Here is a 24,415-nt window from a genome sequence, read left to right on the forward strand (position 1 = left end):
GAATTTGTAAAATCGTTCATACAATAGTTAAGACATTTTTGTACGTTTTTAACCATGAAATATATTAATCATGCAGGCATCCACGCACCACCCACATCTGTCAGCGGAGAACCACTGCCCGGTTCCCGTCTCATCAGTATTGTCATGTTCCCGGATGTCCCCATCCCTGATCCAGTATGGACTCTCATCACCATGACCTGGGGTCAAATTGTTACTCACGATATGTCCATGTCCATGGGTACCACACAAGCAAGTAAGTGTACAAGACTGCAGTATACTAAAATGTTATATAACCATAAAAGGTATTCAAGTATTTTATAGACATTAGACATGTTGATATTATTACGATTGAATTCGTACATATATATGCAGAGTACAACGCCTTTTAGTTTTTTTCTCGACACGCGAGCGAGCTTAAAGACAAGTGGGTGGGTATTATATTATTATAAACATATTTTTTTTTCAATCATAATATTGAGCTTCTGGCGGAGAAAGTGATTCTTTGACACGTACCATATAATATACATATTATACACTGTGCCATATTACGAAGATATTATGCACATTACGGATAGATGAGCGTGCGATAAATGATTTAAATTTATATTTTTCCCGAAAACAGCCTCAGGGCTGGTAGGTTTATTGCAAACCGAACCGGTCGCTTTTTCGCTTCCTAGTTGAAAGCTAAGTTAAATTAATGTAGGACATTTAAATGTTTGTCGAATTCCCAGAATCAACTACCTAGATACCTATATAGATACGGATTACAATATTCACTTACTCATGCACACTATGTTATTTCCTAATGGATTCGTAAAAATCTTGAAATTTACTTGGCATATCGACAAAGCGTCTAAATCGATGTGATTCACATATGACCAACAATCGGTATTAAATACCTAATTTTTTTTGTTTTTTCAACACGAATCTTCGAACAGACAATACATGTTTTTTTGCTTAACTCGTTTTTCACAATAACTCGCGTCTTCTCCTCGTCACGCAGCAATTACAGACCGAGTGGATTTAAATACACCATACAAACATGACACGCGAGTGATACGTTATTTGCGCAGTAGGTAATATTGATTTCGTGACGGAAGAGTTTTCACAGCAATATGACGTTAGGCTGGGACTAACAACGAATATATATTAAATATTATATAACAGTCATCTTGGGTGTACATCCTGCAAGTAATTATGTACCTATTTAGAAATACGTGCTGCACAAGTTTATAAGGTACTTATTTAACTATTAAGTAGGTATTATCTGTAGCTGAACGATCGTTGGAACACGTCAAAGCGCAATATAGTGAACCATGCCGGACATTCACTCGGATCATCTCGGCGAGAGAAATTAAATTCCAAATAGTCCATCGACAACTGTAACGACTAACGATAGTCGATATGCACGCCCAGACAACTTTAATAAAACGATAATATATTCTTAAACTATTTTATAAATACTGTTATTATTCAAAATGCGTTATCTGAGGGTAGTCGGGAAATCATAAGACATAATAATATTAATACTAATACTACCTGTTGGCCGTAGTCTTCTTGGACTTGAATTTGAAACACATTGAAACGCATACAATTAATTTTGTTCGTAGAACGTCACTCAATCAGATGTTGTGACGACAACGGCCGTTTGTTGAGCAACAACCCAGATGTGCACTGTTTCCCGATTACAATCCCCGAAGATGACCCAGTATTCTCCAAGTTCAACAGAGAGTGCATGAACTTTGTCCGTTCGACCACCGACCAGGAAACCGGATGCAACGCTGGAAACAAGCCCGCAGAACAAGTACTTAAATAATATACTAATAATCTCGTCCAAATTGTTCAATTAGATCACCTCCGTACATATTATTATGATAATCAGTATACCTGTATCGAGTAATGTTAATGCGTATAGTTATTATAATATTTCTCTTGCTTGTTATCTACAGTTAGTAGTCGTTTCACACTGGATGGACGCTTCTTTCGTGTACGGTTCCAACCAACGGTTAGCGGATACGCTTCGTGAAGGAATTGGTGGCAGGTTGAGAGTGGAGTTCAGAGACGGAAGACCATGGCCCCCAGCAGCGGCCAACAAGAGTGCCGTGTGCGATCAACAAACAGAAGAAGAACCGTGCTACCAATTCGGTCAGTATTTTTGACGTTTAAGCAGTATTTGGTAGAAAATAAAAACTGTTTTTATAACACACGCCCGCGTGTCTCGTCGTTTCAGGTGACCGAAGAGCCAACCAGAACCCACAGCTGACCGTTTTACAGATCCTGTTCCTCAGAGAGCACAACCGCATCGCCACAGTACTGTCGCACATCAACCCCCACTGGGATGACGAAACCCTGTACCAAGAATCCAGAAGAGTGCTGATCGCCGAATTCCAACACATCAACTACCACGAATGGCTGCCCATCATTTTAGGAACAGACAACATGTTGAAATACGGTCTGCTGTACAAGACCAAAGGATTCACAAGTGATTACAAAGAGAACGTCGACCCTAGTGTCATAAACGCTCACGCTCACGCCGCATTCAGATACTTCCACTCGTCCATCCAGGGACAATTCCAGTAGGTTTCCCTCATCACTCGCTCGTAAACCTCGAGAACCGAATCCGTTAACCAGAAGAATTTTTTTTTTTTAATATACATATAGCTTGATTGGCGAAGACCGTAATCTGTTGAGTGCAGTCAGATTATCGGACTACTTCAACAGGCCGACGATCATTGAAAAGGGATACAACTTCGATCACTTGTCGAGAGGTCTGACGACACAGAGCCAAGAAGAAGTCGACCCGTTCTTCACCAGCGAAGTAATTATTAGACACTTTAATACGAGTCACAGTAGGATACTTGTACTTTATAATTACTAATAATGGTTGTGTCCATAGATTACAGACTTCTTGTTCAGAGCAGGCCGTCCATTCGGTCGTGACTTGAGAGCTATTGACGTACAAAGAGGCCGTGACCATGGTCTTGCATCTTACAACGATTACAGAGAATTTTGTGGTCTGCCAAGAGCACACAAATTTGAAGACTTTTCCGATTACATTGATGTTGAAGTGAGTACCTTTTTGTACCTATAACTATATATATACCTACGCTTACAACTTGCACTTTCTAAACAACTTAATTATTATTTTTTCCTCATTTTAGCGCATTGAAAAACTCGCTCTCCTCTACAACCACCCTGATGATGTTGATCTTTCCGTCGGTGGTTCTTTGGAAGCTCATGTACCAAACACATTGGCCGGACCAACATTCTTGTGTCTTTTGACTGAACAATTTTACAGAACTAAAGTTTCTGATAGATACTTCTACGAATTGGGTGGACAAGTTGGATCCTTCACACCAGGTAATAAAATACACAATTATTATAAATTCTTAAACATTTTTAAACAAAAATTTTATTTTTTTTTTAAATTTAGAACAACTTAACGAAATCCGCAAGTCCAGCGTTGCAAGAATATTCTGTGATAACAGCGATGATTTACACACAATCCAATCTCAAGGCTTCTTGAAGATTTCTGAGAAGTGAGTACCTATTCGATAAAAATAATAATAATAATAATATGATATAATATAATATAATCATTGCTCATCGTATTCATTACTATCAATAGGAATCCTTTGGTGAGTTGCAATGATTACGATAGAATTCCATCGATCGACCTCAACTTCTGGAAAGAAGAATCATACAGTCACGCAGCCCCACAATATGGTTACCAAGAAGATTATAAGAAGAAATAAATTAAACCAAACAACCAGTATTTGTAAATAATATTCATTTTCTTCTATAAGGTTTCTTTAATTTTCTTTCTTCTATTTTCATCTTTAGATTCTTAACGTTCTTTAAAAATTCTTTGAAGATTCATCATATTGTTTTTAACGCTCAAACCATATTTTTACGTATATTAATTATTATTTAATTGTTTGATTTTACATTATACGAGTATTATGTATATAAGTATTTTTATACTTATGTCATTAGTTTGTATTACATATTGTTTATTTGTATGGACAAATCAGCAATCTTTAGCATTGTTACCACAACCTCTATGATATTATATAAGTACCGTAATGTAATTAAATAATACAAAATATTTTATATATATTATCATATTATGTATAAAAACTCAGAAATAACAATGTATAATAAAACATTTTTTTATTTCATCAAATTCAATTTTAAACCAGTTTAAGTGCCAGTAAATGTCCAATGTCCACACTGCATATTATACTTGTAAAGAGCATTTTTCAAAATTAGTTGTTTGAATGTAGATAGCTACAGTTATTATGTAATTATAAAATTAAAACTAAGAATATTTTATTTAAATTATATACAATTGAATTTGAAACATATATCTGTATTATACATTATTAGACAAAAATATAAATGTAATAAAGTATAAATTATACATCTTACGTCTTTATTTGATTTTATTTATATTATTAATCAATAATTAGTCGGCGAATGATTCGTGAACTGAATCTGTTGTACCTACTATATTTACCACTCATCAGCACTTTTAAGATTTGTTTAGGTTAAGTATACCTACACAATTATCTACACGCTGTTTCCCCGGTATTCATCTAGGAACAATAATAGTTATACCTACCTAATAAATTGCAACACATAAAATAAAACATAGTCGATGCTTAGGAATAAGTATTTCTATACTTATGACTCAAATAAGATTCATAAACGAGACATTGACTTAAAAGAAGAAAGAGTATATTTTACTTAAAAAATTAAGCTTGATCGAGACCAACCTTAAGCATTGTCTACCTTAAGCATAGTTATAATCACTCATTTTTTTTCAAATTATCAAAATTAGCTTAAGCAATACTTATTCTTAAGCATCGACTATGAATACGGTCCTAAAGATTATTGTGTTTACTCCATAGTCATAAACACAGCTCCGGTAAAATAGGATCTGGATCAGTGTTTCCAGTACTTATTTTTATGGAAACCCTAAAATTATAATTAGGTAATTAATATTTGTATTTTGTACATACAGGAATATATATCAAGTGTATAATAAATATTATATATACTAATACAATAATATATATTGTAATAAGAATAACTAATAAGTAGGTACGTACAAATTTAAAATATACCTAACTTCAAATTTTCTAACCACATTAGACTCACCCGTAAATTAACGATTTTCATATTTTGTTATTATTCCAAAACGAATGGCTTGTTCCTAACTATACGTCAATTCAAATAGTTAAATCGGGTTTTGATAAAATCGATTTTGGTTTTTGGGGTAGCTCTAAAACAAATTACCATGGATACATGAAATGTAGCTAAGGATTGAAACAAAGTTCCACGTAAGTATAGGTTATTCTGTAACCAAAAAATTTCAAAAATATAAAAACGCAGTTTTTTTTTATAGTTATTTTTGGACGAAATGACATATTAAATAACCAAGAATAACAATTAGTTATTTATTTATTTTTTTTTTTTTAATAATATAATATATTTATTTGAATCATCATTAATTACTAAGTATACTTAGGTGCACATTATACAATAAACAATTATACAATATACAATAATAGGTATTTTGATGATGCTGTCCTAAAAGCAAGCTTGTGAAAGGGAGCTGCGAGTTAACAAAAACAGTTATACAATATATATAAATTAAAAATAATTTAAAAAAATACTAAAAATACATGCAATCCAAAAATAAATAATAGATAATTACTAGAAGTCAAGTTCAGTGTAACCTAAAAAATGAAACTTAATTCATAAAATATTTAAATCTAAATCTAAATTATTAACATAGTTTAAAAATGTTTTTTTACTATAAAAAGTAGATACATAAAGATTTAATCTTCTTATGAGACTGACATATGTACATAAAGTATTTTTTGGACCAAACAATAATTGTTGTAATTTTATAATATTAATTCAACTTACCGGTCACCGTATTAATAATAAGTAATAACAATATAAAAATAATATAAAATATCCACACTGACAAACCGTCACCTATAATATGTCCATAATCTATACCGATTATTCGTTATCATATATTAAATAGGTATCTTCAGATTTTAGTTAAGACTTTTAACTTATTAGGTAGGTATGATACTAATATCATATACACACACAACTATATAGGCATCAGGATATAATTGAATAAACAACTTTTCCGTTTTAAATGCTAAAAACGAAATAATATGTTAAATAATGCCATAGTGTTATAAATAATAATATATTGGACCATAGTAACGATAGATTTATTTATTTATATTAAAGTTTTTAAAGTTAATTATTTACACTAATACTATAGGCGCCTGACCAACGCAATTCCGGAAAAACTTGCAAGAAGAAACGCTGGTTGAGTTCGATAGATGATTGGGAATGTCAATTCCGTGGAACTGGAGTGGCGCCTATATATTATAATGAGACATACTGCATCAAGGATAAAGAGAAACGATAGTGAAGTTAGCCCCACAAACTCATTCGATTGACTCCAAACCGGTGTAAATATTTTGCAAATTAATTGCAAATTGGGTTTCGGTGTCAATATTTGTAAATTGATGTACACAACACTCATTCTCCGGAAAATATGATTTCCCGATGTGAGTGACAACTTCACACAGCATCCCCCTTTTTCAGCTATTGAATATGAACCTTACAATATATTATGTACCTATAGCCTAGTATTTTCCAACCATTTTTATTCCCTATTGTAAATTTTCAAAAATCTGATACACCCCCCCCCCCCCCCCCTCTAATCATTGAAAATTAAGTGTTTTTGGTCTTAATGGATAAAAGATAAGTTATAAAGTTGAAGAATTTTGTTAATTTTAATAAATAAAAATTTGAAATAAAAAATTATATATTTATAATAAATATCCCAAAACTTTCACCTCGTTATTTTCTCAATAAGGTAACTCGGCAGAGATTAGTTTTGAAACTAGTTGTTGAGATTTTGATTAACAAAATAAATGCAAACAATAAAATATTTCTTCAATTCAGCAAACAATGTTTTCGTATTCGTATAGAATTGTGTATAATAATTTACATTTAACCTGTAAAATAGATCAGGTAGGTAAATTATATAAATAATAAATATACATTATAATTTCTTTTAATCCCACGGTTAATATTTCATTAGTTGTAAATTGTAATATTAATAATAATTATTAATTATATTAATACGATCACTCTATTAAACTTTAAGACCGGACCCGTGACTAGGTTCAAAAACTTATACAGAGTGATTTTTGAAATAGTATAAATCACTATCATTATCTTGAAAATCATATAAAAATTTTTTTAAATAATTTGAACCTTTAGTCATTAAAAATAGGGAACCGGCTTTTTGTGGGGTTACCCCGTGCAACTCCATTTGGCTTTTCTAAACTTTTAATACTTATAAGTTATAACTTGTCATTATGTTGAAACAACGGTTTAATAATTCTCATTAAGAAAAAATTTGAAAAATATAAAACCATTACGAAATATTTACAACCTATATAAAACTACTAGCCGACCCGTCACAGCTTCGCCCGTGATTGGTTGTTTATTTTGCCTTCGGACCATGATATGTATAATTTTTTATTCAAATATTATTGTTTAATGTGATCGGCAAGTAAATATAAAAAACGGTTAATGAAAACGGATTGAAATTTTTCTAGCGTTATAAATGATAAAAATAAATAAAGATAAAAAAGAAATAATTTATGGTTGATAAAGAATTTGATTGAAGTTGATGAAGAAAAAAAAACAATTAAAATAAGAATTTTATAAGACTTCTGAGTATATGATGTTTTTTGTTATATTTCCTGTTGAAATTAAAATCATAAGATGATTCGGGTCTCCAGTTCGAGAAAATGCCACGTATAATTGCCCATGTGAAAAGCACTCTGTACGAAGATCTACGCCAACGTACTTGAATGTTTGATCTTGTGCTTTGTTTATGGTAATCGCAAAAGAAACTTTAACTGGGAATTGAAGCCGTTTGAAAGAAAACGGCAAGTCAGAGGGAATCATGGGAATTCTTGGAATAAATGCAATTTCTCCTTTCGCTGGCCCTGTAAGAATTACGGCTTCTATAATATTATTTCGCAACGATTTTATTTGTAATTTTGTATCGTTACATAAGTTCGGTGGTTGAAGATTACGTAATAATGTAATTGGAGCACCAATTTTTAATTTTAGTTTATGAGGAGGAAATCCCGAAGGAGAAAGAGAATTAAGAAATTCTTGTGGATAATGAATAGCATCATCTGTTGATGTAACTGTATCAATAGATAGACATTCACGTGAGTGTCCATCGAATTTTAGAAGGATGATATCATTAATTTCTTCTGCTGTTACATTTCTTGGAGAGATAATAGCTCTTTCACATAACCACTGATAAGATTTATTGGACAGATTAAAAATGTCAGGATAAACTGTAGAAATCAACTCTTCCACGTTATTGACCACCCGTCCAATCGTGTGATCGACAGAAATGTAACCATTTTCATTTTCTAAAGTTCCATTTCCAATTTTCAACAACTGTGCTGGAAAAATATCGTCCCCTCCGCATAAATAAACTCTCATGTTTGTTCGCAAATAAAGTTTTTCAACATAGTTCCATATAGGGGAAGATTTTAAGCAAGCATTAATGACATCAGCTCGAGTACCTTTAGGGATTACTGGTAAGGTTTGACGGAAATCACCAGCGAAAACAAATGTTATGCCACCCATAAACTTATTATTACACCTAAGATCTTTTAATGTTCGATCAATTGCTTCGATATGTGATCTGTGACTCATTGTACACTCATCCCACTCAACGAATGAGGTTTCTTGAAGAATTTTTCCAAGAGGGCCATTTTTACGAATCGGACAAACGTATTCAGTATCAAATAATACATTTAACGGTAACTTGAAAGTCGAGTGAGCAGTTCTGCCGCCACTAAGGAGAGTTGCTGCTATACCAGATGAAGCTACTGCTAATGCAACTTTACCTGAGGATCTAATTTGAGCCAACAACAAATTAATTAGGAATGTTTTTCCTGTACCACCCGGAGCATCTAAAAAAAAAACTCTTCCTTGATGATTCATTACGCTTTCTGTAATAACATTAAAAGCATATTTTTGATCATTTACTAATTTTGGTAAATTGATTTCTACAAATTCTTGTAATCGGTTATTATCGTAAGAACGCAAAATTGAGAATTCAAAAGGATCAGATGCATTTTCATTTCGAACAGGTGAGTTCATTCCAAATTCAGTTAAATATTTTTCAGACAGACAAACAACTTTATCTTCTATTTCAATCAAACCTCTATTAAATATTTCATCAGAAAAAGTAAAGTGCAAGTCATTTAATCGAGTGCGCTCTGTATGAAGAATATCTTCACAAAAATCATTTCTGAACTGTTCCCACAAAGATTGAGGTTCAGACGGTTGGCAGAAAACTATGATTATTGCGAATAATTCTCTTAATTTTGAAGGACTTTCTGAAAGAGTTGCCTCCGCTAGAGTATTTTTCTATTGCTCGTCATTTTCTAAAAGCCCAAGAGCAAAACAGGTAGCTTTAAAAGTCGCGTGAATGACTCCATCAAAGGCCTTCAAGCTTTCAAATGAAGTAGGACCTTGTACATAATTTAGTAACAATCTTAAATGGAAGCACTCACTTTGATTTGGGTGAATCGTGTAAATTCTACCAATGGCAGTGTCCATTTTTATTCCTGGCCAACCGGGAACATCTTTTCCCCGTCTTCTCTTTAACCAGCCTCTGCTATTATCCCAGGTGTAATAAGAAGGAACTTCATGATAGAACAGTGTTTTCGCAAAATTATCATGTGAACACAGTTCAAAAAATGCAATTAGTGTCGTTTTTCTTGGATTTTCAATAACTTGATGAAGATTATTAGAATTAAAGAAAACACGCTATCCATTTTCTAGATGAACAGCCAAGTGCTGAACTATCGGATCTCTATCATGGATTTCAAAATTGAAAATTCTCCAAAACGCTTCAGAAGTACATATATATCGACCATTCAAATAATTTGTAATCGCATCGTTTTTACGATTAACAGAAAAAGTAGCTCTATCTGATCCTTTATTAATATATTTACATATGTATTTTATCGCTTTAACCGAATGACAGTATTCTACGTTAATATGCGCATTAAAGCACCTAGATAGTATATAGTATAGCACTGGACAATACGGTACAACAGAGATTATAACAGGTAGTAAAAAAAAAATCCGAGTTGCGGTCGGGATCAAAACAGGTTAAATATCAAAATATGTAAAAATCCTAGTTGCGGTAAAAAAATATGATTAATAATTATTATGTTTTAAATATAGTCATAGTTACATATTATTATGCTAAATACAAAAATAAAACGGTCAAAATACGTAACGCACAATATAGGTACAATTGTTTTTAATTTTTTATGAACTTTTATGAACTTTTTTACTGACAAAAGTGGTACTATAACCTTCAGCAGAGTTTCGGGTTTCAGCCAAAAAAAATTTCAGCCAAATCGGTCCAGTAGTTTTCTCGGTTAGCGCGGTCGAAGAAAAACCCTTACAATTTTATATATAGTATAGATAAGCTTCACCACATAGTGCGTCTTTATCACCTTGAAAACAAAACAAATTTTTGATTTTTTGTGATTTGTAATTTGGATTATTAGTATTTTATAAATATTGTTTTCATGAAATTATTATGTAATTTAGATTTTGATTCTGAAAATCAAAAAGTATTATTGTGGATTTTGTTTTAAAATATCCATCGATTAATATGCATGTGGGTGCGTAGTTAATTAATATAAATAATACCATAAGCAAAAGGTACTACCATCAGCAATATGGTGCTTATGGAAGTACCTAGTTCTGATAGTAGTACCTAGTTCTGATAGTAGTACCTAGCTCTGATGGGAGTACCATGTTCTTATGGTAGTAACTTGTAATGATGGAAATGTCTGGTGCTGATGGTAGTTCATTGTGTTGAAGGTAGTAGCTAGCACTGATGGTAGTATCTAGTAATGATGGAAGTAACAAGTTCTGATGGTAGTAACTTGTGCTGATGGTAGTACCTTGTGCTTATGATAGTACATTGTGCTGTAGGTAGTACCTAGTTTTGATGGAAGTAACAAGTTCTGATGGTAGTAACTTGTGAGGATGGTTGTACCTTGTGCTTATGATAGTACATTGTGCAGATGGTAGTACCTAGTTCTGATATGTAGGAACTAGTTCTGATGGTAGTACATTGGACTTATGGTGAGTAACATGTGGTGATTGAAGTACCTATTGCTGATGGAAGTACCTAGTTCTGATGGCAGTAACTAGTTCTGATAGGTGTTACTTGTGCTGATGGTAGTACCTAGCACTGATAGTAGTACCATCAGCACTACTAGAAGCGCTAGGTATGACCATCATAAAAAGATACTACTATCATCACATGATACTGCCATCAGAACTAGTGACTACCATAAGCACAAGATACTACCATCAGTGCTAGATGTTACCATCAGCACAATGTACTTCCAGCACAACTAGTTACTACCATCAGAACTAGGTAATACCATCAGCACAATGTACTACCATCAAAACTTGATACTACCATCAGAACTAGATACTACAACCAGCACAAGGTACTACTATCAGTGCTAGGTACTACCATCAGCACAATGTACTACCATCAGAACAATGTTCTATCATCAGAACTAGTGACTACCATCAGCACAATGTACTACCATCAGGACAATGTACTACCATCAGAACTAGATACTACCATCAGCAATGGGTACTACGATCAGCGCTAGGTATGACCATTATCATAAGATACTACCATCATCACATGATACTACCATCAGAACTAGGTACTACTATAAGCGCTAGGTACCACCATCAGCACATGTTACCACCATCAGAATTAGGTAGTACCATCACCACCAGTTACCTAGCACTGATAGTACGCTAGGTACAACTCTCAGCACTAAAAAAAAGGAGGTCAGCACATTTCAGTGGTGGGTGTCTGTCCATCGTCCCTTCGAACTTCAGATAGGATAGTTTTATTTCACTGTATTCGATTTGAATGCAATGATTGCATTCGATAAAAAAATATTCTGAGCGGACGAGGGTATCTTTTTTATTTAATTTTATTCGTTACTTTGGTGATAAACAAAGCGTTTTAACAATAGCTTAAGAACGATTTATATAAATAGGTAATTTATACAATTATAGTTATAATTTAAAATAATGAAATATTATAAAAATGTAGGGCTAATAGAAGTAGATAACCCAAATTTCTAGTTTTACGAATGTTCTTAACCGAATTACAACAAAAACTCCCAAAATTAAAATGTCTATAAATAGCTAAAAAATGGCTAAAATTATCTGAACTTTAAACCGTAAGGAATAAAATTCAAAATACAACAAAAAATATCTCTTTTTATTTTTCATTTGAAGTAATATTTCTGGTAGAATATCGTGAAATCGTACGTTTTTCTCCTTTAACCGCTTTTATTTCGAGTAGCGTTTCGAAAATCGAAATATTTAACCTAACTTAACCCCTTTAAAGTACTAGCTCAAGAACTTTACCTTTTAGAAAAGATGCTATACTTGATACTTTTGTGCAAGTTTAGAGGGAGAAAAAGTGTTTACAGAATAAAAAAGAAAAAGAAATAAACATCATTGTAAAACCATTACATTCCTCGCTCCGCTCAGAATCTAAAACTACCATCAGCAACAGATACCACCATCAGCACGTTCTAGATGTACTCTAGGAATTTGAAAACCATTTTGGCTGACCAAGGAAAGACAGGATATCCCAGGAATACAGGCGGTCCTTTATGAATTTTAATCCTTTTTGTCTAAGTCCATGGATAACCTTTGTAAAAAAAAAAATTTATTGTTTTTTTTAAGATTTTTATAATATAAAAACAGTAAAAATGTAGTTTAAATTTTTTTTTGGGGACTGCAAATATTTTGAAAAAACTTGGTACTAACTTGATTTAGATTAAATAATTTGGAGTGTTAACATTTTGGACGTATATGTATGGGTGTAGCTTTCATTTAATACCAATAAGAGAAAATTTGTTTTCACTTGATAGAGGTTGAGAAGAAAATTTCAAAATGTGGTATTGCAATTTGTTATAAAATATTGGCACTGGTTAATTCAAAACAAACTATGTGATATTATACAAGGGGTAACAGAACTATTTAACAAATATAGTAATATTTGCAATAGAAATTTGATAAATAGTCATGCTACTTATATAAGTACCATAATGAAATTAAATAATACAAAATATTTTTTATAAATACTCAGAAATAACAATGTATAATAAAACATAATATATACCTGTTTAGGTGTCAGAATATATTCAATTTCCACACAACATAATATTATGCTTCTAAAGATCATTTTTCAAAATTAGGTCTTTCAATGTAGATGACTACATTTATTATGTTATTATATAACTAAAACTAAAAATATTTTATTTAAATTAGGTATACACAATTGAATTTGAAATATATTTCTATGATACATTATTTGACAAAAATAAAAATGTTATCAAGTATAAATTATACATTTCACGTCTCTGTTTGTCCTCTATTTATATTATTAAATAATAATTGGTCCGCAAATGATTCGTAGACTGAATCTGTTGCAACATATTTACCACTCATCAATTCTTCTAGGATTGGTTTAAGTAAAGTACATGACTCTCTAACCACTGTTTCTCCAGTATTCATCTAGGAATAATAATAAAATACAGTCATAAAAATAATAGTTATACCTAATAAATTGTAACTCAAAGCAATAAAAGGTTAAAAAGTTATTTTAATTACTTCATAATCACAAAACCGGATTCCAGTACAATATGATCTAGATGTTCTACCAAGAACTGCTGTCATGGCATAAATGTATACAATTACTGTTGACAACCTTTCCATAAGCATTTGATTATCGGTAGTCAGTTGACCGGCAGCATGGCATTGGTTAATTATAAATTGAAATTTCAATACATCATACTCAAGAAAATTTGCGGCATGCTGAAATGTAAAAATAATTAATTAAGTAAGATTAATTCAGTAAAAAATACTTTAGACCATTAATATTATATACCTTGAGAGCGGGATGTAGGAATTGTTGAAGGCCATATTTTAAACTCGGCTCATTTCTTTTCATCATTATATTTCTATAAGCTGTAGTCAGAAATGAAACATTTTCTTCATAATCAGATTTATTGAAAAACTCCACACCTTGACTACTAATATAATTAGCTAGTTTCATACTTCCTTCCAAACTCTCTACTAACTCTTCCACCTCATTGCATAAATTCGAAAACTTTTGATTTATAGAACTTCTTCCATTTACCATTTTTAAATCTATCAATATACTGTCAACTGTTTGACGAGCAAATAGCTGTATGGAAGCCGACTCTAGCTCGATGTCTGGATCATCAAATCCATCAGTCATCCACGTGGTCAGATATATCATACTTTCAAGTGTATAAATGTTTATTAACGATTTCGATATTATCTTCAGAACAGAATCACATTCTCTCAATTTTAGATTTAACCTAGTTTTTGGTATTAAATTCTGAACAGTTGCTTGAACAACTCTCTTCAACGACGTAGTTAATAAAGAACACGTGTATAATTTACCTCTGTGCATTATTTTTGTTAAATTAACATTCTCTATGATATCATCTGGAGCAACAACTACCTGTCTCAATTCTAAATTTTCCCCGTTGACAAAAGTTTTATCCTTTTCAACTATGTAGGCTTTACTTCCAATGACAAATAACAAGAAAACATCAGCAGAATTTTTCACAGAGCCTGTGAGTTCCCAGCTCTCATTGGGCAGTAGTGTACTTGTTACAGTATCGACGTGTAATGTGCATACAGCACCCGATGCGAGCAATGGTAAATATTTTGATTTTTGACTAGGCGTACCAAAAGTTTTGATTATGTCAACACACAGCGTGTGATCAAATACGGACTTAAATGTGTTGGAATCAAAGTGTTCAAATACACGTGCTATTTCGGTGTCAGATAAGTTGAGGCCTGAACTTGGGTATGGAGCACTCATGCCAAACAGTCCTAGTTGACGGACAGTGTCGATTTTCGTACAATTGTGCTGGACTTGTTGCACTCGGGATTCCAGGTCTTTAAACCTCTCCAGATTAAGTGTTTCTGGATATGTAAGGACTTCGATATCATACTGACCGGCGTATATTGATTTCAAAAACGGTAAGCGACGTGGTTTCCTCACTATATCTGGAACGGGCAATGGTTTTATTTTATCTAGTCCGTATGAACCGTTTGTGGACGAGCAACGAGCAATAAGTTTCCTAAGGAATACACGGCGATTTATAACACTCCACATAGTTTTTTTTTCAAATGGACTTATAACTATATAACATTATAATACTTAAGTGAACTTTATATCAATACACGATTACAATTTCAAAAAATTATATTATTATAAAAATATTAAAGGCATTTACCATTTACGTAAATTTTTTATAATTTTTTAAAAAAACTTATCTCTTACAGTGTTCGGTAGTGATAAGATCAAAAATGATAATAATTCATGGAAAAAAAATTAAGTTGTTATCATTGACCGCGAATTGCCGAATTTGAAACTTATAAATGTGTTAGAATTTTTACCTATTTCAAAATGAATTACATTATTTTAATTGTTGCACCATAGGCGGATAGCCTATGTGTTGCACTAAACTATGCATGTCTATAACTATACGTATATTTTAATGAACTAGATGTGACCACTACGCAGTGAAAGTTGTAATGGAAATAACTATTAACTAATAAGTGATTGCTATAAAATATAAAATAAACATAATAGTTCTATACTTCAACAGAGAGACGTGAAACTAACTGGTGTGAATAAATGAGAGATGACTAAATGAGGGGATAGAGCCCTATGCTGATAAGTGAGACTGCCTGAGAGTAAAGTAAAAAGAAAGTTTTATTTTTCTATCATTGATACAATTTGTTTTTGAATTTACCAATTTCCATTTACAACATAAAAAATCGTGGGATGCTCATCAGTGTAGAAACACTCTGATTTTGGAGGAGATAAGTTTATTTAATCATTAATATAGGTAGGGATAAAAAAAATCACGACACCAGCGTCTATTCAGTCGGCATGGGGGGGTTATCTGAGATTCACTGGCTAGGATGGATAGTACTGGATGCTAGTAGATTTTGTAATAGCTTTTACTGGGGTAGAAATTGTTTCAATATTTAGGCCTTTGTGTAATGATAGATTTGAGACGTACAATGCATTTTTTAAGTTAAAAATATTTATTAGCATATTTATATACTTATGTTGTTTCAGTTAAATTCTATACTCTATTTGTATAATAAATTAAGTATAAACAAAATATTATAATAAGTTTAAAGTTTTGAATATACTGATTTGTGCACCACCATTTCCTTCTTAATTTGGTCTAATGACACACAACCTGAAATTATCATGTACTTTAGTAGACACTCAATGCGATATGGCATTATGTATAAGTAATAAGTAATTACCCGCTAAAGCCATGGTGTTATCGAATTCATTAACAACAATACCAAAAACGTCCTCTGCGCCCTTTTGGCCATCATATGTCAAGCCCCATAATATAGGCTGCGCTAAAAACACCTAGAAATTAAAATAATATTTTATACAAACAAATATTACAACTTTACTAATTACATGTAATTTTTAAGTTTTTAAACGCAATTAAAGAATCTTAATTGTAAAATCAGTTATTATTGTAAATTTGTAAATGTACCATTTTAGCACCAAGAGCTAAAGCCTTGAACACATCAGTTCCATGCCTTATGCCACAATCGAGATAAATGTCAACACGATGTCCAACTTCTCGTGCAATGCTTGGCAATACCTCAATCTAAAATAAAATAATGTATGCTATTCAGAGTAAACAAGGAGAAAATATTTTTTAATCACTCAACACTCATAACATACTGTTGCTGGAGCTGTATCTAACTGTCTTCCACCGTGGTTGGAAACAAATACACCGTCACATCCCAAATCAGCAGCAATTTTAGCATCAGCTGCACTCAAAATACCTTTTACTATAATTGGTAGGTCTGTAATGCTGAATAATAAAATATATTTTTTTATTATTTGCTTCAATATTATCATGTGGACATAAATAGTTTAAGCATAGTAAATATATTATAATATAATAACCTTTTCAACCATTTGATGTCATCCCATACCAAACGATCATCAAAAAGACTCATTACATATTTTGTCAAGCCAGAACCATTAGTTTGGTTCATTACTGACAGTTCTTCAGAGAAATTCCCTAACCTAGAATATAATAATTTAAAAAACATTATTTGAATCTCGGTCTCATTTTAAATTGGTTTCTTACTTTAACCGGCTCGGTAAGCTAAAGTTATTTTTTATGTCTTTATACCGGATGCCAAACACGGGGGCATCAACAGTCAACACAAGTGCTTTGTATCCAGATTTTTCTGCTCTTCGTATTAATGATGTGGTTAAAACCCTATAAACGCAATATATTATCTCTAATAAATATTGAAAATTCACAACAAAGCAAGTATTTGAGATTTGCAAATAGTTATCAATGTATACCTATCTTTATAGATGTAGAGTTGGAACCATTTCACAGTGTTTGGTGCCGCTGAGGCAACTTCTTCTAAACTGCATGTTGACAATGTTGAAAGTATAAAAATTGCACCATGCTTTCCAGCCGCTATTTAATTTATTAATTGTAGAACCATTATGTAATATTACTAGTTCTTAATAGCCTGTTATAATACCTCTAGCAGATGCACACTCTCCATCTTCATGAGCCATTTTGTGCATAGCACAAGGAGATATACCTATAGGTACATTTACCCTATCACCTTGAATGGTGATGCTCAAATCTCTATTACGAACATCACGTAACATTCGTGGTACTATGCGCAATCTTTAAACCATATTGTAAGATTTTAATATATTGAGGGCCGTTCTTACAATGTCCGGTTTAAGTTAACAAATCCTTAACCGGCCGAATTTCAACGGTAATAAAATCTGTTCTTAGTCGGTTAACTGACAGCTTACCAGACATTGTAAGAATGGCCCTAAGTTAAATATTAAAATAACTAATCTTCTTACTTATTAAATGCTTTATTATTAATTGAAAGTGTGTATTCATCGCATGCCCCACTTTGATAATATCCAAGAACAGTCCTTGGCAATGTACCAACGGCATAGTTTTCAAAATCTTTGACAGATACAAATTTATTGGACATTTTGCTTTATGGATGAAATATGAATTTTTAACACTGACTTTAAAATATAAAGCTCAAGTAATAACTAAATATCGATAAAAACGACTAATCTTTTAAGTATATCAGAGATAAGTGGTTCAAAAATCAAGGACTGATCAATTATTTGTTTTATTGATTAAATATTAATTAATAACATATTATATGCTGATACCAACTAATAACCTAATTAATAGATTAAATTATATTTCTTACATAACACATTTTGTGCTAACCTACAAACTTTTTATCAGTGTACTGTACAACTGTGTAAAAATCTTTAGCTTATCAAGTTTTTTTACATCTTAGTGACCAAATTACTAATTTCTTCCATCATATTTTTAAATATAAGTGAAAGAATGAGCATTTATCAAACACCAACAAAGTAGTGTTTAAATATTGGAAAATATAGAGGAATAAAAATAATATCATAAATAATAAAATATAACAACATATAATTCAATCTGCATAGTTGTACAAGTTACAATATAAAACAAATAAAGTTAATGTTGTTATTTTTGTATGAGGAAAGTCAGTCGATGAAGTAGATTTTTATTCAAATAGACCTGAAAATAAAAATAGTGTTAAAAATCAATTCAATATTAGAATATTTTATAGAAACAAGTTAGGAAAGATCAATACTAGTTTCTAAACGTATTTTTATACAAACACAATAATCTGTAATTCCATAATACATATATTTTGATATTGGCTACTGGCTAGTATATAAATTTATATTGCTGTCATATTTAGATATTTTTTTAATACTGTTTAATTTGAGGTTACTTTGAATATAAGTTATAAAAACTTGATACAAACAATTCGTCACTGTACAGATAAATCTACACGGATAATATATTAATGAAAATCGAATGTTATAACACTTGTAAGGTGTGAATTTCCTCATAAAAATTTTACTTATCAATGTAGTTATGACAATACATGCCAAATTAGATATTAACCATTGGAAATACATAGTTTTTATTTGAATATTCTTTCATATAATTTATTATTCATTAATACGTCTCTTAAATTGATGCTAGGTTTGTAGGCTACACCTCAAAACCTTAGGTCATATGTTATTTATAGTAATTGTATTAAGTGGTAGCGGTAAAATGAGTCCAGACACTAAGTGGCACTGTGTGGTGACGTTTATGGTGTAATAAATAAGATAGAGAGTTAAATACACTATATTCCATTAGAGTTTACCTACTCAACCAAAGAAAACCGGTGGGCAATCTTTCTCTATAAATGTTTAACGAGCATTGGCATTGACCAAACAGGTGTAACCGTTCGGTAGCAGAGTATGTATGCGTGAACTCTACTGGAATAGAGTATATTTCAAGAAAATGAGTAACATAAAATGTACTAACCAAAGCCCATATCATCGTCTTCCTCTTCACTCTCTTCTTCCTTCTTCTCTTCTTTCTTTTCTTCCTTGGCTTCAGCTGCTGGGGCAGCGGCTGCAATTCGAAATCAGAAATTATTAAAAACTCAAATAGTCTTAAGAATTTAGGGAGTTTTAATAAAATATCCATACCTGCGACACCTGCAGCCGGTACAGCTCCTACTGCTGATCCAATGTTTGTGATTAAATCTTTAACATTTGCATTTTCTAAAGCCTTGGCAAACAAACCAGGCCAGTATGGTTCAACTTCAACATTAGCGGCCTTTAAGACTGTTTGGATTTTCTCTCCCTATACTAATAAGATAATAAATAAATAATACCCCAATACACTTAAAACAGCAGGGAATTAAATAACATATTCAGATAAAAATAATAAAAGGGATTTCCTAATTCATATTATTACACAATGCTTGGGAAAATTATAAGGTATCTATAATATTATCACAAGTGTCCACATAGTTTGAAAAGAATCAATTAATGTACTATTGATATATATAGAACGTGAATATTGCAGTTGAATCGTGAAAGTTTCAGAACACCCTTCAAATTTATTTAACGAAATATAATGATACGATACAAAATTAACATTTTGACGAAAAGGGGGGGGACATGAATATGAAAAAAAAGAAAACATAATAATTCAATCGATGTGCATCGCGAAAGTTAACTTATACGAGGTCATGGGCACAATTAAAACTTAAAATCACCCCTATGAGTAATTTATCTCAGCCATTATTTTTGCCGACGAAACGGCGCCAACGTGGTCTGCGAGCTTGGGGGGGGATCACCGCGGTAAACGAAAAACGGCTGCGATGGTCGCCCCACAGACTTCCGGAAACGAAACGGAAGTGTGCCACCGAATTAGGAAGAGCTGACAGGCGGACCATCGCGGGTGGAAGTATAGAAAACCGAAGAGACTCTGCGCCGTCGTGTTTGGCACTTATTTGCCACAACATAATATTGTTAGGTATCGTCGTCATTGGATGACGCGATAGAGGAATAATTACCGTGATGTCGATGTCGTCGTCGGCCAAGATGAGTGAGGCGTAGACGCAGGCTAATTCGGGTTTTGAGATGGCCATCGTAAGATCGGAACGGATGAAAATTCGGTTGATCGCAAGTCGCAAGTAGCCTTAGCTCGGGTAGTGAGAACAAGCAATTGACGCGAAATAAGAGACGTGCCGAATGCCGATGACCGAATATGTTGTAGTGTTGACAGTGTTGACGTGTTGTGCTTTTAAGTGCGCAGTGTTGCCGAAATGTTTTATGCAAAAACCGTATAATATAGAAACACAGAATAAAAAATGATAGAAATCAACCTTTTTTTAAGGTGATAACGGAATGATGATAGTATCACAGAATATATGAAATTTCATATATTCTGTGGTATGATACTGTTTGGTTTTGATTACAAAAAAAAAAAATCAACATTCTTATTTCTTTAATTTTCTTATCATTAATTATTATGATTTATGAATTCACTAATAATTTTAAATTGAAATTTACTTTTACAGTATTTAATATAATATTCTTCTAGTCTTGTAAGTTGTAAATTGTAAGACGTAAGTTGCGGTAGTTGTACTACTTGACACTTAAAAGTAAGTAGTAATTATACTAGTACAATACGTGTACAAACTACAACTTTTAGTATTTTTACATTCTATACTTCAATGCCTAACTTAGTTCAAACAACTGTTTAACATATTGACGGACAGTAACTGTAGCAGTCATACTAATTTAAGTCGTAATATGACCATGACTGGTATAGCAATTATATACTAAAAGTCGTAAAATGGTATGACTGCTAGAGCAGTTACGTTTCTTATGACTTCACCACATTGGAAACTATCTAGTGTTCTATTGTGACTTACTAAAAATTGGGGCAAAAAAAAAAATCAAATATTCTAAAACATATATAAAAATCTATGGATTATGCCCAGTCAGAGTTACTACCAAATTACAGTAATTTGTATAAATGCATTAGCAGTGATATCCGTCAATGTGTTAAGACGACTTACCTACAAAATAAAATATTGAATAAAATAATTTGTTTGTTTTTAGTTTATTGAAAAACATCATATATTCAATAAATTACATTTTGAGACATGGGCGATATTAAAGAAGAAGACTGGAATTTACCGGAGTGCAAATACGAATGTGAGGCCTGTCAAAAATGTTTTTCTTTTATTCCTAATTATGGTTCGATCACAAATGTAAGTTAGTTTGTAAAATGTTCGGTTTATCAATTCAAAAGTAGAACACAAAAAAAAAACAAATATAAATATCAAATAATGAGAACACATATTTTTATGTTATATGTATTGTTTATTTATATTTGATATTAATATTAACTTATCTTTACATAGATTTACACTGTTTACTCCTTTTAAAAATACAGTTTATTTTATCAAGGTTATTGCTAATCATTAGTTTTGAGTTTAGAGTTATAGTTTTACATTTTGTGAAAAAATGAAGTTTCATATTTTACACAACTACTATTCTTCAAAAATAGTTTCTTGATGAATTGTCAAATGGCAATAACTTATAAGTATTAAGTTGTATATAAAAAAAAAAAAATGAACAGTTAATAATTAATATACCTTGATAAGGTGGTCTAACCGTGCCAAATACCATCCCTACCTATTCAATATTTTATAAGATAAAAAATCATAATTCTGTTGTTAGTTATTGAAAAAAGTAATAAGTTACCAAGTAAGTAGATAAATGATAATATAGACTAGAACAATTTAAAACTGATACTCTGTCTCAAAAGAGATCTATAACTTTTTGCATCTAATGAATGATGCGATTGGCACGTCGAGAATCACATTACCACTGCGAACACCAGGTTGAGACAAATTATAGATTTTAAATTGTTCTAGTATAATCTATAGTATATCTATAGTCCTTATAATATGCTATATTAAACGATACCAATGCGAAGGTGGTATTTTTATTTCAACCCACTTTTTATATATTAAAAATTGTTTTTGTTACACTACTTAAAATCTATTTTGACTTAATTACCTATTACAAATTAATTACATTTGTGATAGAATTGTAAATATTTTAATACCTGTCTAAAATAGTAAAATGATTAAAGTGTAAAAAAGTTAAGAGATATCACTCAGTATCAGTACCTCAAATCCTTTTATTTCCAATCTTGCTTCTAATTCATTACCAGATAATTTTCCTTACCATCTTAAAAGAAATTGGTTACATAATCTCATTGTTATGTAACCATATAAAAAAAAAAAACTGAGTGTATTTTTGAAGTAGCGTCTCTGGATGCTCCATCCACTCACACCCATGATTTAAGATACCATCTTAAATCGTGCTCACACCATCATATCATCTGATTATTCTTGTACAGCATAATCGCGTATTGTATAATGTTGAATATAGATTGAAAATGTTCTATTTTAATAAAATAAAGTCCTTTTGAGTGTTCTTTAAAGGTAATTGTTAGTTAGTTGTTTACAATCACTTCATGACTCATGTCGTATTTGAATGTTTAATATTTCAATTTTTCTTGAATTTTTTGTTACCCATTATACTGAATTTTTACTGTTAATTATTTTTATAGTATAGGCTGTTCATGAATCGATTAATGCTTGAAAAAATATTTAAACGTTATAGTATGTTTTTAAAACACTTATAATTTTATTAAAACCTGTATTCAACATTATTTTTATTTAATTTACCTATGTGTTTCAGATCTAGACCATACAGCAGATATTCAGTAAGTATTATTTTTTTTAATCTAAGAAATTTAATATTGTTGAAATCATTAGATTTTACTAAAAACTAATTATTAATGAATTTATGATTATTAATAATTTTTTTTATTTTTGTAGAATACATGCGTGGGGAAGTACATTGTCTGAAGCATTTGAACAATGTGCCAATGCTATGTTTCATTACATGACAGAGGTTGATTATATTGAAATGAAAGAGTCATATGAAATAGAAGTTGAGGGTCATGACATGATGACTCTTTTGTATAATTTTCTCGATGAATTGTTGTTCATATTTAGTGCTGAACCTAATTATATTGCAAGAGTAAGCTATTTAGTTCAGTCATTTTAAAATCTTAAAATATTCAAATATTATGCTGTATATAATTAATGTGTAATATTTTAATTTAGAAAGTACAAATAGAAGTATTTGACACAAAGGCATTTAAAATTAAAGCTAAAGGCTTTGGAGAAGAGTTTCAACTTGGAAAACATCCTCAAGGAACGGAAGTAAAAGCTATAACATTTTCCAATATGCAGATACATGAAAATGAAGGGAAATGTGAAGTGTTTGTAATTTTAGATATTTAAGAAATACTTAGTCTTTTGTTTATTATTGAGTTGTTGGATATAAATATATCTTGTAAGATCACAATAAGTCAAATAATTAAGAATGTTATTTAAATATATTAATTTATATATATATAAACAATAGTTTATTTATTTAAAGAAAGAAAAACCTTAATTTGCTGTTTAACAAAACATAATTTTTCTTGATTGATTTACACATACTTTTTGTTTATGTTATTGATATGTACTTATCAATGTTACGGTTTAGGAAATATTAGGTAAAGGTTTAGGTAACTATTTACTGGTAATTAACGGACGAACACAACGATTTTGTATTCCGATACCTAGGTACTATGGAAAACACAAATAATGAATCGTTGCTTAAGCTTTAGAA

The 24,415-nt window shown here is 31.4% G+C and overlaps 6 protein-coding genes across 6 annotated transcripts in view; 2 read left to right on the plus strand and 4 right to left on the minus strand.

Annotated features, from left to right (window-relative positions):
• The window catches only part of LOC132942925 (peroxidase), a 34,070-nt gene extending 29,640 nt beyond the window's left edge, over positions 1 to 4,430 (plus strand). Inside the window, exons 5-13 of the mRNA XM_061011641.1 lie at positions 77 to 253; positions 1,611 to 1,804; positions 1,950 to 2,145; positions 2,231 to 2,576; positions 2,662 to 2,818; positions 2,897 to 3,067; positions 3,162 to 3,360; positions 3,434 to 3,539; positions 3,629 to 4,430. Of these exons, the coding sequence (XP_060867624.1) occupies positions 77 to 253; positions 1,611 to 1,804; positions 1,950 to 2,145; positions 2,231 to 2,576; positions 2,662 to 2,818; positions 2,897 to 3,067; positions 3,162 to 3,360; positions 3,434 to 3,539; positions 3,629 to 3,755 (1,673 nt within the window). The 3' untranslated portion in view covers positions 3,756 to 4,430. The remainder of the gene's footprint in view (positions 1 to 76; positions 254 to 1,610; positions 1,805 to 1,949; positions 2,146 to 2,230; positions 2,577 to 2,661; positions 2,819 to 2,896; positions 3,068 to 3,161; positions 3,361 to 3,433; positions 3,540 to 3,628) is intronic.
• Positions 4,431 to 4,913: 483 nt separating this feature from the next.
• Positions 4,914 to 11,412, minus strand: LOC132943611 (uncharacterized). The gene is made up of 6 exons (XM_061012641.1): positions 11,342 to 11,412; positions 9,660 to 9,865; positions 9,154 to 9,440; positions 9,088 to 9,092; positions 7,922 to 8,995; positions 4,914 to 4,980 (listed from the first exon to the last, which is right to left on the minus strand). Exons 1-6 carry the CDS (start codon positions 11,410 to 11,412, stop codon positions 4,914 to 4,916), a joined length of 1,710 nt encoding a protein of 569 aa, XP_060868624.1.
• Positions 11,413 to 12,862: 1,450 nt separating this feature from the next.
• LOC132942816 (complex I assembly factor ACAD9, mitochondrial-like) lies at positions 12,863 to 15,536 on the minus strand. Its single transcript, XM_061011465.1, has 3 exons — positions 14,111 to 15,536; positions 13,834 to 14,037; positions 12,863 to 13,737 (listed from the first exon to the last, which is right to left on the minus strand). Exons 1-3 carry the CDS (start codon positions 15,374 to 15,376, stop codon positions 13,576 to 13,578), a joined length of 1,632 nt encoding a protein of 543 aa, XP_060867448.1. The 5' UTR covers positions 15,377 to 15,536; the 3' UTR covers positions 12,863 to 13,575.
• A 758-nt stretch (positions 15,537 to 16,294) lies between these two features.
• LOC132942903 (2-Hydroxyacid oxidase 1) lies at positions 16,295 to 18,591 on the minus strand. Its single transcript, XM_061011610.1, has 9 exons — positions 18,155 to 18,591; positions 17,815 to 17,966; positions 17,627 to 17,747; positions 17,403 to 17,537; positions 17,216 to 17,338; positions 16,988 to 17,120; positions 16,794 to 16,910; positions 16,549 to 16,660; positions 16,295 to 16,478 (listed from the first exon to the last, which is right to left on the minus strand). Exons 1-9 carry the CDS (start codon positions 18,289 to 18,291, stop codon positions 16,411 to 16,413), a joined length of 1,098 nt encoding a protein of 365 aa, XP_060867593.1. The 5' UTR covers positions 18,292 to 18,591; the 3' UTR covers positions 16,295 to 16,410.
• Positions 18,592 to 18,741: 150 nt separating this feature from the next.
• Positions 18,742 to 20,941, minus strand: LOC132942905 (large ribosomal subunit protein P1-like). Its single transcript, XM_061011612.1, has 4 exons — positions 20,722 to 20,941; positions 19,847 to 20,003; positions 19,680 to 19,769; positions 18,742 to 18,872 (listed from the first exon to the last, which is right to left on the minus strand). Exons 1-4 carry the CDS (start codon positions 20,794 to 20,796, stop codon positions 18,859 to 18,861), a joined length of 336 nt encoding a protein of 111 aa, XP_060867595.1. The 5' UTR covers positions 20,797 to 20,941; the 3' UTR covers positions 18,742 to 18,858.
• A 149-nt stretch (positions 20,942 to 21,090) lies between these two features.
• Positions 21,091 to 24,163, plus strand: LOC132942904 (protein archease-like). The gene is made up of 5 exons (XM_061011611.1): positions 21,091 to 21,312; positions 21,776 to 21,871; positions 23,432 to 23,456; positions 23,572 to 23,776; positions 23,863 to 24,163. The coding sequence occupies exons 2-5, from the start codon at positions 21,820 to 21,822 to the stop codon at positions 24,040 to 24,042; spliced, it is 462 nt and encodes a 153-aa protein (XP_060867594.1). The 5' UTR covers positions 21,091 to 21,312; positions 21,776 to 21,819; the 3' UTR covers positions 24,043 to 24,163.
• The last annotated feature ends 252 nt before the right edge of the window (positions 24,164 to 24,415 follow it).

Source organism: Metopolophium dirhodum, chromosome 4 (genome assembly GCF_019925205.1).
Source record: "Metopolophium dirhodum isolate CAU chromosome 4, ASM1992520v1, whole genome shotgun sequence".
NCBI lineage: Eukaryota > Metazoa > Arthropoda > Insecta > Hemiptera > Aphididae > Metopolophium > Metopolophium dirhodum.